At 41.8% G+C, this 17,562-nt stretch overlaps 1 protein-coding gene across 1 annotated transcript in view; it reads right to left on the bottom strand.

Moving 5' to 3' along the window:
• oxsr1b (oxidative stress responsive kinase 1b) overlaps positions 1 to 17,562 on the bottom strand; it is a 216,610-nt gene that overhangs the window by 34,629 nt on the left and 164,419 nt on the right. Inside the window, exons 13-14 of the mRNA XM_067978763.1 lie at positions 8,856 to 9,068; positions 5,966 to 6,030 (exon numbers count right to left, since the gene is read on the bottom strand). Of these exons, the coding sequence (XP_067834864.1) occupies positions 5,966 to 6,030; positions 8,856 to 9,068 (278 nt within the window). The remainder of the gene's footprint in view (positions 1 to 5,965; positions 6,031 to 8,855; positions 9,069 to 17,562) is intronic.

Below are 17,562 nucleotides of genomic sequence, written 5' to 3'. Positions count from 1 at the left end.
CAGGGGATGTGCCAGAGGACTGGAGAACCGCTAATGTAGTACCATTATTCAAGAAGGGGAGTAGGGAAAAACCAGGGAACTACAGGCCAGTGAGCCTAACATCAGTGGTAGGAAAATTATTGGAAAAAATTCTGAAGGACAAAATTAGTCTCCACTTGGAGAAGCAAGGATTAATCAGGGATAGTCAACATGGCTTTGTCAAGGGAAGATCATGTCTGACTAATTTGATTGAATTTTTTGAGGGGGTGACTAGGCGTGTGGATGAGGGTAACGCAGTGGATGTGGTATACATGGATTTCAGTAAGGCCTTCGATAAAGTCCCCCACAGGAGACTGGTCAAGAAGGTACGAGCCCATGGAATCCAGGGTGCCTTGGCACTTTGGATACAAAACTGGCTTAGTGGCAGAAGGCAGAGGGTGATGGTCGAAGGTTGTTTTTGTGACTGGAAGCCTGTGGCCAGTGGGGTACCACAGGGATCGGTGCTGGGTCCCTTGCTGTTTGTGGTCTACATTAATGACTTGGATATGAATGTAAAAGGTATGATCAGTAAGTTCGCTGATGATACAAAGATTGGTAGGGTGGTAAATAGCGAGGAGGATAGCCTCAGTCTGCAGGATGATATGGATGGGTTGGTCAGATGGGCGGAACAGTGGCAAATGGAATTTAACCCGGAAAAGTGCGAGGTGATGCACTTTGGAGGGACTAACAAGGCAAGGGAATACACAATGAATGGGAGGACCCTAGGCAAGACAGAGGGTCAGAGGGATCTTGGTGTGCAAGTTCACAGATCCCTGAAGGCGGCGGAACAGGTAGATAAGGTGGTAAAGAAGGCATATGGGATACTTGCCTTTATTAGCCGAGGCATAGAATATAAGAGCAAGGAGGTTATGATGGAGCTGTATAAAACACTGGTTAGGCCACAGCTGGAGTACTGTGTGCAGTTCTGGTCGCCACACTGCAGGAAGGATGTGATCGCTTTGGAGAGGGTGCAGAGGAGATTCACCAGGATGTTACCAGGGCTGGAGCGCTTCAGCTATGAAGAGAGACTGGGAAGATTGGGTTTGTTTTCCTTGGAGCAGAGGAGGCTGAGGGGGGACATGATTGAGGTGTACAAAATTATGAGGGGCACAGATAGGATGGATACTAAGGAGCTTTTTCCCTTCGTTGAGGGTTCTATAACAAGGGGACATAGATTCAAGGTAAAAGGCGGGAGGTTTAGAGGGGATTTGAGAAAGAACTTTTTCACCCAGAGGGTGGTTGGAGTCTGGAACTCACTGCCTGAAAGGGTTGTGGAGGCAGGAACCCTCACAACATTCAAGAAGCATTTGGATGAGCACTTCAAATGCCATAGCATACAAGGCTACGGACCAAATGCTGGAATATGGGATTAGAGTAGACAGGGCTTGATGGCCGGCGCGGACACGATGGGCCGAAGGGCCTCTATCCGTGCTGTATAACTCTATGACTCTATCAGACAGAATATCCAATGAATACAGCAAACAGAGATGTTGGACTCGAGCAGCAATAAGGCAGTAATTGTGCAGAAATAAAGCAAACTACAGATCTGGATTTAATAAAAAGCAGTCATGATTTTTCCTTTTAGCCAAAATGTGGCATTAGTTGCACTCTGAAGAGAGCAGGGAGGATATTGCTATCAATGTTCCACATGCACGATCCATGACCCATTGTGTATTCAGAACTGTTTTCAGTGGCTAACCTGTCTGAACACCAACGACACCTTTGAATGGTGTGAGCGTGTCCCAGCCTAATATAAGATATGCGATTTGAGAATCTTTCACTCACTCACTCACCTGACGAAGGAGATAATCTCCGAAATTTTAAAATAAAATTGTTGGACTATAACCTGGTGTTGTAAGATTCCTTACAATGTTCCACAATATAAGGCACATTCAGCCAGCACAGATTCACTTTAAAACATGATGTGGAGATGCCGGTGATGGACTGGGGTTGACAAATGTAAACAATCTTATAACACCAAGTTATAGTCCAACAATTTTATTTGAAAATCACAAGCTTTCGGAGGCTTCCTCCTTCGTCAGGTGAATGTGCTCACCTGACGAAGGAGGAAGCCTCCGAAAGCTTGTGATTTTCAAATAAAATTGTTGGACTATAACTTGGTGTTGTAAGATTGTTTACACTTTAAAACAAGAACAGAAGCAGCACTTTGAAACACCAAAACATGGCATCACTGAGTGCTGGGACCATTCTTTGCATACAATGCCATTGAGTTTAGTAAACTGACAAACAAGGCCCAGGGATAGGAGAATCACTCTAATCTGTTTGTATGTTCTCTTAAAACATAGTGCATTATGTCACTCAGAAATACAAGTGCTTCAGATACAATGAATTACAGTCACTGTAATATATGTAAATAAAGTAGCCATTTTGCACACAGAGATGACCAACAAATGAATGATCAGTTAATCTGTTTGTGGTTGTGTTAGTTAAGAGAAAGATGTTGGCAGGATACTGGAAGAATTCCATGCTCTTTTGAGTAATGTTGTGGGAACTTTAACGTTCCAACTGAACGGACAGATGGGGCCTTTGCTTAACATGTCATCCAAAGGACAGCACCTTTGACATTGCAACACTCCCTCAGTGCTGTACTGGAGTATCAGACAAGGTTATGTGCTTAAGTCCTGGTGTGAAGCTTGAACCCATAATCTTCCGACTCAGAGGAGAGTGTGCCACAAACTGAGCCAAGCTGACAGTTAGAAAATGGTTGCGGTGACAGATGCATGGGAGCGGGCCAGCCACTTCCCCTCTCAGCCAAGAATGCTGCCAGGTGATTGGTGGAGAAAAGGAGGAAGATTCAGACAAACAAATAAATCTCACAGTTAACCTTAAAGCGTGAAGTTAGGTCTTGGGTGGGGGGAGGGGTGGTGACTACTTTTTATTCAAGGTACAAATCGCTTTTTAGGTTAGTTTTTTTTTTCCTGACGTGTTAAAAATGAGGCAGTGGTTTTTCTCACCAATATCCCTCTACTCCTTTGCTGAATCAGGAAATGATTAAATTCCCTTTTGAATGTTTAAATTAAAGTTATTATTTCCTACAGCAGCTAGCAAGCTTTGCCAGAAAGCAAGGACTTCAACCATGAAGGAGCTGAGTTCAACTAGTTCCTGCTTTAACCTATAATCGTATCTTTGTTTTATATCCTAGATGTCCATGAAAACCGTATACCTATATTGAAAGCTTGGATCGCATGTTGCATCAGTCCTTTCAGTTCCTCGGACTCTTTTCTCGGCTCACTGATCTTTGTTGCTCTTCTCTGAATTCTTCTGATTTGTCTCTGCATTTTCTCAGCCGACTGATCACATTGCAATACAATGCGCCACTGAATAGTCTGTGCAATGTATTATTGAGGATTATCATCTGTTCGTTGCACTGACATGATTCGCATCTACTTTGATGTCCCAACATTCTTTTTAACACACACACACCACACACACATCTGCACTCTCAATCTTTACCTGTTAGAATCATGGAATTCTCCTCTCCTTGTTCTGAGCAAGCCCCAAAAAGGGAGCCCTCTTGCCTTCCTTTACAAGTTGACGGCAATCAATGGTTTCCGGCCAAAATCTTAACTCATCTTTATCTTTATCAGATGCTGATGGGCCTGCTGTGTATTTCCAGCATATTATATTTTATTTTAGAATTCTAGTATTCAGAGTTTTTCATTTCATGCACCTTTGGATCCATTGTCCTACACTGTGACAGTACTTTCAATGTTTGGTCATCTGTTCACAACAAGATTTATTTTGTCCTCAACTGATCTATTTAATTAAATATCCTTTATTTTATCATATGCATTACTTGCCATATCAAACATTTCTCAATCTTAAGTTCCATTTGCAATTTATCTGTCCCATTGCTAAGTCATTCTGGATGTCTGAATTTTAATCCCTTTCCTTTCAACATTCCATTATCTGTTTTTATTCATTCTCATGTACTTACTTTAAACAAAACCTGCATTGATTCCTTTTAATAAATACTGTGAACAGCAGATGTTCCAGGACAAATCCCTGGAGTATTCTATTGGACACAGCCATCTAATTAGATGTACCACCATTGATCTCTCATTTGTTGCTAATATTGAGTCAATTTACTACTTCCTCCTTCATTCCCAAGAGCTTTCAGGTTGGCCTCAAGTCTCTGTGACGCACTCCATCAAATGCCTTCTGAAGGTCTAGATATTATCAAACATCCATCAACTTTTTTTTTTATTCGTTCACGGGATGTGGGCGTCGCTGGCGAGGCCAGCATTTATTGCCCATCCCTAACTACTACCCTTGTTCATTTTGCATGTGCTTGAAAGGCATCCTTTATAATAGTTTGCTGTTCCTACTATAGACATCAAGTTAACGGGTCAGTAATTCAGGGCATCATGCTTCTGACTTTCTTTACAGTCCAACCTCCTGGTACTACCTCTGTTTACTGACAGTGAAATAGTTCAGCCACACCTACTTAGTAAGTATTCTTGGATATGTTCGATCTCATCTTATGAATATACAAGCACTCTAGGTTTTTAATGATTGTTTCTTTACTGATCTCTGCTTCTTCCAAGTACTGAAAAGCAGCTCCTACCCCTTCAATTACTGCAAAGGGCATATCACCACTTTCCAGGCTGAAAACTTAAAATACTTCAACAATGGTACTTTTTTCTGGGTTACTTTGATAAAATCTTACATCACAGCAGTTGTGATGTGACTTTTTTTTTGTTAATCTTTTGTTCACCTTTTACACTTCACTCCTGCAGGCGTTGGTTCGTGCTGGGGTACAGTTTCACAAGTGACAAATGCCTTCTGTCACTGCACCCAACTGGCTATTCTTCATGAGTGAACATAGACAGTGAACACCAGTAGCCATTTGACATCACAGTCGATCAATCCATTTCTCACATCTACATATTGGTGTATATTTCATACGTAGTACTGTGTATGTATAAATGCGTGTGTATACACACACACACACACACACACACACACACACACGTAGAAAATATACACAATGTCTGTGTGCACCTCCTGTCAAATTTTTCCATTATAAATTCCTTATGAGTGTATTTATAATGGAAACTGCCTATGTAAACTTGTCATGCTGCAACTATACCTTCCCTCCACTGGAGACACTGCGGTGTCACCACTAGAAGGAGGGCATAATTACAGAAAAAAATGTTTACATAGGCGATTTCCATTATAAATTCTTATGTTCACATTTATAATGGAAATAAAAAAAATAAGGAAAGAATATGACTTGAAAATGGGACTTAACTACATCTGTGCACCCTGGTCCAATTACTCCCACTTCACCTGAACAACACAATTGGTCTCGACTCTCCCTATGCAATGCCACAGGAGATCAACTAGTATTACATAAATTTCACATTTTCTTTTTCTCCGTCGGTGTGAATCTCTCTCTTTATATTTATATATGTGGACACAAACTTTTCAGCAGGAGTAACTGGATAGTGATCATGAGTGTGCAACGCTATTTAATTTTTTTTCTCTCTCCTTACCCTAGGGTTAACAGAGTCAGTCAACATCAGCGAACTCAGCACACACTAGAAATCGAACCTGGATCCGTAGGGCTCTGCACCACATGTAAATCACTGGGGAAGCTGTGTATTTTTCAGACTGTTTATGCCCATTAATAACCATAAACCCCATATACCTGAAAATGGACCCTGATTTAGTGGATAAATGCAATAATTAATACAGTCTAAACAAAATAGAAATACCAGCACATCACCCAGACAATGCAGCAGTTCTTCAATCGTTTTTGAAATAGGATTCTGCAGAAAATGTTAAGTAGATATCTTATTATTTAAAAGCATTGTTACAACAGTTCTTTTCTATCTCAGTGTATACCATGAACTTGGAAGAAAACTAGTGATTTCTTTAGCCAGGACAAGACAGCCTGATACTCTAATCAGATTTCACTTACCGTAATCTTAACACAAGACTGATGGGTATCTGGTGCGAATCTGGAGCAGCAGAACCGGGCGCAAACTGAAAGCAACAAGGATCAAGTCAGCAGAATGATATAACAGACGGGCGAGATGAATCACTACCTGCGTCAATCTTTTGACGGCTGCGCAAATCTATGAAAAGCTCACAGCTCAAAATTGCAGATTCAAAGTCGGGCTTTTAAGGGTTTAAAGTAGCAGTAAACCCTCATATGCCAGTTTTGTTATTCAGTATTTTTCTTTGTCAAAGGTCTAAGTGGTGTCTTACATAGGAACGTGAGTTGGCCATTCAGCCCCTCGAGATTGTTACGTCATTCAATTAGATAATGGCCGACCTTTAACTCAACCCCATTTACCTGCTATTGCTCCATATCCCACAAAAATCTATAGATATCTGTCTTGAAAATGTCAACTGACCCAGCATCCACAGTCTTTTGGGGGAAGAGAATTCCAGATTTTCACTACCCTTTGTGTGAAAATATGCTTCCTGATTTCACTCCTGAATGGCCGAGCTCTAATTTTAAGATTATACCCTCTTGTCTTGCTCAAGGATCCACATTGTACAGTGAGGGCCAGGTGCTTCCATCACCAGGGAAAAAAAAAACCCACTGTAAATAGCTCCATTAAAATTGCAAGTGCTACAGTTTTAAATAGGACCATTTCACTTGTACTGTGAATGCTGAGATTGCTCTGCTTCCTAATAGCATTTGCTTACTGAACAGTAGGGTAGGGAGAAGGAACTAAGTTGAATCCCACCTCTGATAACATCCCACAGCTGCACAAGCAATGAATAGTTGCCTAGATACGAACAAAATGGCAGGTCTGCCAAAGGCCATAGGTGAAGGGGAATGTGGCTTCAGGCAATGTTACAAGTACCAGTGCCACACGGTGAACTTTGGCACATGGTTGTAAAATATGCCAACTGCAGATCAAATTCAGACAGAAACTGGAGACGTTTCTAAAACTTATGCTTACTCCAATTTGGAATCAGAGAACCTAAACTATACCAGATCACGGTGAGGCCTCTTTTGCAAACTGAAGATCATAATAGGGCATTCCTTATTGCTTATCTAATGTTATCAAGGACCGTGCCTTTGAACTGCCTATTCTTATTGCACCAGCAATTAATGGACAGAATTACTACTCCCTGCGACCACTGCTCTCCATGAGAATATCAGATTATGGAATCACCAAAGCAGACCAAAATTCCAACCCTAATCTGTGATGAGTTCGCTGATAGGAGCTAGGGCAGTAGTTAGGGGTCTTCTAATTAGCTATAATATACGGAGAAGGAATGGGGCTGGGGAAATGTGCCACGGTTCCCACTCCCGATTGACATCCAATGACTCTATTGGAAAGTTCATATATATGCATGGGATTTGAATCAGTTTTGGTTTAACAAGAGCAAGGGAGAGGGGTGGATTTCAATTCTGAAAATTCAAAAGATTGTAGTTTGCCTGTTTGACACCAAAGCCAAATGAAATTTGAACTTTTAAAAATTCATCTATGGGTTTTGTTGTCCAAACCCAAGTTATATTTGATACATAAATACTTAACAGTTCAAATATGAAACATTCCAAAGGCTAGCAACACTGCAATATACAACTGTCATTTCTCTCAAATGCTGTAACAATGTCTTTCAAAGTGGAAACACAAAAGAAAAGTCTGAACTTGGACAGACAGCAACAGGAGGGCAAATCTCCCAGGATACACACTCACACCACAAGGTTGGCCTGTATGATCTCATCGTTCCAGAGTACCAACCCTTGCCATCTTTCCATTACAGCATCTAATCAATTTTTAAATGCCTGTTCTCAATCACATGTCTTGGCAGCGTTTCTAACTGATCACCCCCTGTGAAAAGAACACAAGTCCTAAAACTTCCTTTCACAACCCTGAACGTGTGCCCTTTTCCTAAGAGATGGTTACTAAGTGACAAGCTTAGAAGGTTGCGAGTCAGCTGCTTGTCTGCCTGCACATCCAGAGAGGGTGTACTTGGTGCAGGGAGTTTTTGGGCTGGGGAAACGAAGAAAACAAAAGTTCTACAAAAATTGGCACAGCTTCAGTTGTGTTGAGGCCAAGATTACTTTTAAATCAAGCACTTCACATCATTTCTCAACAGGAATGATCTAGCTTACCACACCAAAGGGACAAAAAGCAAACAAAAAAAAAAAAATCAACATTTAACATTGAACATTTTAGAACTGGATTGGTCTTTGCATCAATTTACTGCTACAAAGAGAGCTAAGTAATTATTGGAGACCCACTCGAGGATGTGTTTCATTCCTAAATGAAAGGAAGGATGTAGAAGCTTGTTTTTGGGTCGAGACTTCAACATAACTCAAATATTTATTCTTATATTTTAAAATCTTAACCCCAGTTACCCAACTTGTTCAAAAGATTAGCATCACAGACAAGTTGCAGCATTCATAATGAACAAAGCACTTTCAACAGCTAAGAAAAGTGTTGTTATAGCCCCTTCCACTGATAAATGCACAATCTGGGAATTATGATCAGTGAAAGAGTCAAATATTGTGTTTTTAGGAGCTTATGGAGCAAAGATCTCATGAAAGAAGGTGGTAGCACCCTTGCCTCATAGTCAGAAGGTCGTAGGTTTAAGCACCACTCCAGAGACTTAAGCACAACAATAATCCAACAGCTTCATGGTCACTTTTACTGATACTGGCTTTTTCTTTCCAGATTTAAAAAAAAACTGAATTCAAATTCTCAAACAGGGATTAGAATTCATGTTCTCTGGATAACCAGTCCAGTAATATAACCACTACACTACTGTACCCTTGAACCTAAATAACACTGTTAGAGATAAATGTTCTCACCTATTTTAGCCATTTCTAAAAGTTAGCATACCTGGGAAGCAGGCAGTTGATGCTGAGCTGCAGCTTGCTGGCTAGGATCTGGCACTGCCACTGTTACCAGGACTGGTATTACTGACGGCTGAACAGCAGGCATCTGATTAGCTTGAGTAGCAGCAGGTACTTTTGGTGTTGGCTGAGGTAGTGGTTGCTGGACTTGTCCAGAAGCCAGAAGATTTGAGGCTGGTGGTTCTGTTGGTGCGAAGAGCTACGAATTTTAAAAAAAGGCATAAAAATGATGATTTTCACCTCTGTTTTTCTAAAAAATTAGTGCATTCACTGGGCCACAAAATGTCAGTAGTACAGAAAATGTCCTCTAGGTGGTGTCTGTGGCACATTTAGAGCAAGAGATTAACTTCAGTGAGGGAGCATTAATGATTATGTTTCTATCTGAACTAACCACAGAATCAAATATACTTCCATCCTTACTTTACTTTCATGCTAACCAAATTTATGTGCCCTCCCTCACTTCATTACAGAAAGAGGGTAGTCATCATATCAAGGTCCAGAACCAACTGCTCAAATCCCATTTCCACTCTCCCCATACCATTTAATATTTTTCTTCACGTGTTTATCTAATTCTCTTAAATATTGTGACCAGGAATAAAAATTCTCAATTGAGGAGAGGCCAATTTTACTAAGCTGAGAAGTGATATAGCAAAAGTGGACTTGAAACAGTCAGAGCAGTGGGAGACATTCAAGGAGGAAATTCAAGGGGTTCAGAGTAAACATGTTCCCACAAAGAAAAAGGGTGGGACTCCCAGATCTAGAGCCCCTTGGATATCAAGGAGCGTACAGGGTAGGATAAGGCAAAAAAGGGAAGCTTACGTCAGATACCAAGAGCTCAATACTGCAGAAAGTCTAGAGGAGTATAGAAAGTGCAGGGATGAAATTTAAAAAGAAATTAGGAAAGCAAAGAGAGGGCATGAAAAAATATTGGCAAGTAAAATCAAGAAAAACCCAAAGATATTTTATAAATATATAAAGAGCAAAAGGATAACTAAGGGAAGAGTAGGGCCTATTAGAGGCCAAAGAGGTAACCTGTGTGTGGAGACAGAGGACGTGGGTACGGTTCTTAATGAATACTTTGCGTCTGTCTTCACAAAAGATGGGGACAATGCGAAGATTGTAGTTAAGGAGGAGAAGTGTGAAATATTGGATGGGATAAACATAGTGAGAGAGGAAGCATTAAGAGGTTTAGCATCTTTGAAAGTAGATAAATCGCCAGGTCCGGATGAAATGTATCCCAGGCTGTTAAGTGAAGCAAGGGAGGAAATAGCGGAGGCTCTGACCATCATTTTCCAATCCTCACTGGATACAGGTGCGGTGCCAGAGGATTGCTAACATTGTATCGTTGTTTAAAACAGGAGTGAAGAATAGACCGAGTAATTACAGGCCAGTCAGCCTAACCTCGGTGGTGGGCAAATTATTGGGAACAATTCTGAGGGACAGTATTAACTGTCATTTAGAAAGGATTAATCATGGACAGTCAGTGTGGATTTGCTAAGGGAAGGTCATATCTGACTAACCTGACTGAATTTTTTTGAGGTGGTAACAAGAAAGATCGATGAGGGTAGCGCTTTTGATGTTATCTACATGGATTTTAGCAAGGCTTTTGACAAGGTCCCACATGGCAGACTGGTCAGAAACACAAAAGCCCATGGGATCCAAGGGAAAGTGGCAAGTTGGATCCAGAATTGGCTCAGTGGCAGGAAGCAAAGGGTAATGCTCGATAGTTATTTTTGTGACTGGAAGGCTGTTTCCAGTGGGGTTCCGCAGGGCTCAGTACTAGGTCCATTGCTTTTTGTAGTATATATCAATGATTTGGACTTAAATGTAGGGGGCTTGATTAAGAAGTTTGCAGGTGATACAATAGTTGGCCATGTGGTTGATAGTGAGGAAGAAAGCTGTAGACTGCAGGAAGATATCGATGGACTGGTCAGGTGGGCAGAAAAGTGGCAAATGGAATTCAATCTGGAAAAGTGTGAAGTAATGCATTTGGAGAGGGCAAACAAGGCAAGGGAAAACACAATAAATGGGAGGATACCGAGAAGTGTAAAGGAACAGTTGGACCTTGGAGTGCATTTCCACGGATCCCTGAAGTTAGCAGGACAGGTAGATAAGGTGGTTAAGGCGGCATACGGGATACTTTCCTTTATTAGCAGAGGCATAGAATATAAGAGCAGGGAGGCTTTGCGAGGTAAAACACTAGTTGCTGTATAAAACACTAGTTAGGCCACAGCTTGAGTACTGCGTATAGTTCAGGTCACCGCATTACAGGAAAGATGTGATTGCACTAGAGGGTACAGAGGAGATTTACGAGGATGTTGCCAGGACAGGAGAATTTTAGCTATGAGGAAAGACTGGATAGGCTGGGGTTGTTTTCTTTCGAACAGAAGAGGTTGAGGGAAGATTTAATTGAGGTGTATAAAATTATGAAAGGCCTAGAGTGGATAGGAAGGACCTATTGCCCTTAGCAGAGGTCAAAAAGCAGGGGGCATAGATTTAAAGTAATTGGTAGAAGGATTCGAAGGGAGTTGGGGAGAAATTTTTTCAACCCAGAGGGAGGTGGGGTCTGGAACTCACTGCCTGAATGGGTGGTAGGAGCAGAAACCCTCACCACATTTAAAAAGTACTTGGATATGCATTTGAAGTGCCGCAACTTACAGAGCTATGGACCAAGAACTGGAAAGTGGGATTCGGCTGGATGACTCTTTTTCGGCCAGCACAGACACGATGGTCCGAATGGCCTCCTTCTGTGCTGTAAGTTTCTATGATGCTATGATTGACTCAGCTTCAATAGCCACTTGTGGTAATGGATTCCACATCTAATAATCCTTTGAGTGAAAAAAAATTCTTCTAATCTCTCCTTTTATGCTTCTAGTATTAATTGTGAGATCATGCCCCCTTGATACTGATTCACTGACAAGTGGAAATAATCCTTCACTACTTACCCTTTCATAATTTTATATATAGCTGAGCAGATGAATAGCAAGACTATCCCGGTTCTGTAACAGCCTACATGTTGTCCCAATATAATGTGTGCAACTTATAAGTCCTAGCCCATAACACTCAACATGGGTTATTCCCCTTAAACTCAATATTCGGTTGTCAGAAGCCCTTTAAAACACACTAATGTGATATAGACAAAAAATAAACTGCAAATGCTGGAAATCTGAAATCAAAACAGAAAAGACTGCAAGTGTACTTGTGAAGAAAGAAAATGGCTTCATATTTCAAGTACACTCTTAATTAAGTCGGATGAAGAGTCACTAAAGAAAAGTCAATAGTCTTTTCTCTTTCCAAATCCTGATGGATCTGCTGTGTATTTCCAGCATTTTCTGTTTTTAGCTGTGTTATGTAGTCAAATGTGACTGAATAAATGGAAAATATGATTTGTAATAAAATTTCATGGCCCAGACTACAAAGCTCAGAACATAAATTGCAGGTATGCAGTGCAATTACATTAATGGCTGCAAATGAGAATTTTACAATTTCAAGATGTCAAGTAACCACCTACTTAAACAGTGATCATGAGCTGCTCGGAAACCTATGACATTATTATACTGCACACCATGCAATCACGTGCCTAATACGCTTCATGAAACTTAATTAATAACGGCAGCTAAGTGCGCTTAAAATGCTGAAATCTAAGCAGAGGGTTTCTTCTGACATCCATGATGACCCTGCATGGTTTATATAATCATCTAAACTCTCGATTAAGATGGCTGTTCTTTAGTAAATTCTGGGTACGCAATATCATCTTCTGATGCTCACAGGGATGAGCTGGAAGGGTTGAGTTTTGTGAACTCAGGGATGGAAATGTCTGACACAATTACTCCCATCTAGGGGGAGTGATTGGTTATCATTCATATATCAGCATTCCCATAGACTCTGGCTTTTCAGGAAAAACTGTGGTACTTAGGCAGCAAATTGCACAATAATTGGCAACTGTAAAAATTTGCAGGATCTGTCATGGGATGTCACACTGTAAAAATTAACTTGCCCAACAGCAACTTAACATAGAAAAACATCCCAATTCACTTCACAGAAGTGTAGTGTAATCATACAAAATTTGACACTGAGCCAAAGGAGGAGATATTAGGAGGGGGGACTAAAAGTATGGTCAAAGAGTAGAGTTTATGGAGAGTCTTAGAGAAGGAGGTGGAGAGGTTCAGGGAGGGAGTTCCAAAGCACAGGGCCTAAATGGCTGAAGGCACGGCCGCTAATGGTGGGGCAAACAGAGTGGGGGATGCACAAGAGGTCAGGTAGGAGTCAAATAGGATACTGTGGTTGAGAACAGTCTGGTTCAACCTGAGACAGTGGCCAGGAAGAGGAATGAAAACTGTGGCCAGGATACGAGTTTGTGGTGGGGGCAAAGGATAATGGCTTCGGTCTTACCAATTTTAACTCAAGAAAATTGCAACTCATCCAGGACTCGATGTCAGACAAGCAGTCTGACAACAGAGGCAGTGTGGGGGTTGAGAGAGGTGATGGTGAAGTAGAACTGGATGTCATCAGCGTACATGTGGACTCTGACCCCAATCTTCAGATGATGTCATCAAGAGGCAACATGTAGATGAGAGAAAGGGAGGGCAAGGGTAGATCCTTGGAGGACTTCATTGATAACAGTTTACAGGCGGGTAGAGAAGCCATCGCTGGGGATGCCACGGCTATGATTGGATAGGCAAGAGTAGAATCATTACAGCACAGAAGGACTGTGCCGACTCTTTGTAAGAGCAATCCAGTTAGTCCCATTCCTCTGCTCTTTCCCCGTAGTCCTGCAAATTTTTTCCCTTCAAATATTTATCCAATTCCTTTTTGAAAGCCACGATTGAATCTGCATCCACTAACTTTTCAGGTAAAGCATTCCTGATCATAACTATTTGCTGCATAAAAAAGGTTTTCCTCATGTCGCCTTTAGTTCTTTTGCCAATCACCTTAAATCTGTGTCCTCCAGTTCTCGACCCTTCCACCAATGAGAACCGTTTCTCTTTATTTATTTTATCTAAACTGGTCATGATTTTGAACACTTCTATCTAATCTCCTTTTGGTAGAACCAAGTGAAAGCAGTCCCATTGAGTTGAACAATGGAGGAGAAACAAGGCTGCAGAGATGTTAAGAAGGATGAGGGGGCATAGTGCACCATGGTCACAATCACAGAGGATGTTATTTGTGACTTTGATTAAAGCCGTTTCAGTGCCTAGGCAGCTGCAGAAACCAGATTGGAGAAATTCAAACATGGAGTTGCAGGAAAGATGGGCACGCATTTGGGAGACAACTCGTTCAAGGACTTTGGAGAAGACATGGAAGTTAGAGATGGGGCAGTAGAGGGGTCAAGGATAGGTTTTTTGAGGGGGTTGATAATGACAGTTTTGAATTGGGGGCGGAAACAGTACCTGAGGAACCATTAACAATGTTAGTTAGGGAGGGAAATTGAATGGTGTGCATTTTAGTGGGAATGGAATCAAGTGGATCTCGTGAACAAGATGAGCTCGGAGAGGACTTGAGAGGGAGATGGGAGAGAAACTAGAGAAAGAATCAGGTTCAGGGCTAGGGCAGGGGAGAAACTTGGTGTGTGGGGGGGGGGAACCTTTGGCTTGCTGGGCCATGGGAAGAGGGGATTTTGGCAGTGACAGCTGAAAGGATGGTCCTAATCTTTGTGATAACGGTCCACATGCTCTTCGCATTTGTTGTTCGAGGTGAGGATGCAGGGGGCTGGGGAGAGAGGTTTTTGGAGACGGCAGGTAGTGGTGGTTATCTCTATGTAGATATCTGTGCGGATAATTAAATTAACCTGCTGGCTAGAGACCTAATCCACCACTTAGCCACTGTGTTCATGCTTCGATTCCTCCCTTCTCCATCACTATCAGCACCAGCTATTGAATGTACAGCTTCCTCCTTTCTAATCATGGTCAGGAACCCATGCCAGCCCTTTCCTAATTCAGGAATGCTTTCTTGTTGCTCAGGGCCATGCACCAGAAAGGTGGGGGGGGGGTGGGTGGTGGTGAGGTTGTCTGTAGAATTCTCTCCCCACCCTTCAAGATACTTCACTACCTACTCAGTTGCATGCTGCAGAGGCAAGATTTTCTAATGGTAGTATGCAGGACTGCTTTGCCCAGTCAGAAAAAAAAATCACATCACTGCAGTGCTTAACTTGGCTTCTGGAAGTGTGGGCCACCATAACAGGGAGGGAGGCGAGGATATCCAGCAAGAAACTACCTTCTCCCAGCTACTTTTATAAATTATTTCCATTCTCGATCCCACCTTACCCCCTGCCTGGCCTGTGACTGCTCCCTCTACAATAATAGAAAACGGATCTATTGCAACCTTCACTGCACAGCATTAACTGAATCCTTTCAGTGTGGAGGTTGAGTTAACCTTGTTTCAGACAGTGCCTTGCACCTGCTTTCTCCCACTGGAGAGGGAGTGAATTCTACAACACAAAGATTGTAGGTGAGGGGAAACAGCGACAGCATACCAGGCAACAGTCAATGATCTGTGATTCCTATATAACAAACCAATCGTTACTTCCTGATTTGCCTCCTCTTCCCATTTACTGTTTTCAACCTGGGTGATGTTCTGCACCATGAGGCTTGGGGTCTTTCATCTTGGTTTCTCAATTAAAACAAACAGTGAAGCTCAATGAGATTACCCCTGGTAACACTTCCTGTTTTTGGTTATTTCACTATAGGCTGTTAATTTTATAGGATAATTCTATTTAGTGCTGCATTTGGGTCTTTGTTCCGCCAGCAGCTGCTGGATCAGATGTCAGCTGTCAGAATGCTCTATGCCACTGATGCATAGCAGAGACATACCCACGAAAGAATTAACAACTGTGACGCTGTTACTGCAAGCTTCAATCGAGAATTAATCCACAGTCCATGATCAGGAATTTCTATAGTCTAGTTCTAGCTTTTAATTATGCTTTCTGCTCCACTCCTCCATCCTGAGAAACATCTAAACGATTTATGTTAAACAGAAGGGTCCCCTCTCATTTCCAATCTTTTCCTCTTCACCCCCCACAACACTGACTCATGCTAGGGTACTATTCCATGAATGCCAACTGTTCCCTGGTTTTTCGTTCCAGTGTTCATTCTTCACCTGTGAGCCTAGATAGTGAGTATGGACAGGCTGTTCCACCAGTGTGTATCATAGTCAAGCTCAATCCTAGCCTTACCCAACATCCACACACAAGAACTTTCTAGTCACTGTGGGGATCCAGCAGAGGATCTTTAGTTGATTCGCTCATTCATTAACCCAGGGGTGCTAATGCTAATTGTAGACTCCCCCCAAACTACCATCTTGGTTGAAATCAACTATCTCAGCAGAGATCAGGGATTCATAGAATTTTACAGCACAGGCGGCCATTTGGCCCATCATGCCTGTGGTGGCTCTCTGAAAGAGCAACCAATTCGTCCCCATTTCCTTGCCCTCTCCCCCTTTAAATTTTTCTTTCTTAAGTATCTATCCACTTCCTTTTCAGAAGCTATTACGGATTCTGCTTCCACCATTGTTCCTGCTGAGGCATTCCATGACCTACTAGGATTGAACCTGGGACTTTTGCGTTGCAAAATATACCCAATTGAGCAACTTCACAGCTGAGCAGTGCCCCCGCATATGCTTGAAGGTCCTTGCCAATCTTTATTTTGACCCAAACGTGGCCATATTTGTGAAAGTTGCTGTTATGGAGCATAAACTCACCAGTCCTGCCTCTCTCCAGATCAGGATGAGTTAGCCATCCCACTGAAATACTGTAATAGTGGTTCTAATTTGCTAATTAAACATAATGTAACTTTTTTTTATATTCATGGATAATTTACACTAGAAACATCACGTTAAATCATGGTTAGTTTTAGAAATAAGGGGTATTCTGATGTGAACAAGCAGCACTTTAATGTTATTGAAGTTTTGTACTTAAATGGCTATGCCTTAATGTGGCATTTAGAAATCCATGTAGTTAATGTAAATAAGAATTACTGTATTTCTTTTTGCTGAGCTGGGTAGGTCTGCAGTACTTCTCTTTGGTGGGATCTGGGTTTGGGGGGGGGGGGGGGGGTTACAGACCTGTCATTAGGGGCTGGAATTCTTCCTAATATATTCCAAATAATGGAAGGATGGCTCTGACAAAACAAACAGTGGGAAGTTCACCAGTGCTCAGTGATAGTAAACTGCATGGCATTAGCCGGCTAAACTGCAGGAGTGCCCACGAACATGCTTGAGGGCTCCTTGCCAACTTGTGCCCAGGTTCTCTGGGTTTGGCTAAGTTGGGTGTTCCTCTGCTGCATATCAGACAAACAAAAAGCACTTCAGTAGATTTCTCAGAAGATCTGCCCTCTGTCTCATTCCACTATCCAGTTTTTAAGTCAGACAAAAGATGACAACACTGCAGTTTCACCAGCAGAACCCTTTTAAAAAAAAAATCACAAGGTAAACATGGATAAGGAATGCCAGTCAGTCCAACGTGGCTCATTCATCTAGAAAAATGTATAGGATGCCCTTCATGCATGTTTTATTACTGTATTCAGTTTCTTAAACCAATCCAAGGTTTTTACTGCCACTGATGCCCCTGCGGCTTCTTTCACTGTGTGAAAGACAGCTTCCTGAAGTCAGTCCCATATTTGCCTTTCACTGCTTTGAACCTATATGTTTTGTCCGATTCTCATGGTTTAATTTGTAATAATGTTTCAGATTTACCTTTC

The sequence above is a fragment of the Heptranchias perlo genome, chromosome 3 (genome assembly GCF_035084215.1).
Source record: "Heptranchias perlo isolate sHepPer1 chromosome 3, sHepPer1.hap1, whole genome shotgun sequence".
NCBI lineage: Eukaryota > Metazoa > Chordata > Chondrichthyes > Hexanchiformes > Hexanchidae > Heptranchias > Heptranchias perlo.
Note: the sequence above shows the minus strand (reverse complement) of the source record. Positions and strands in the feature narration are given on the sequence as shown.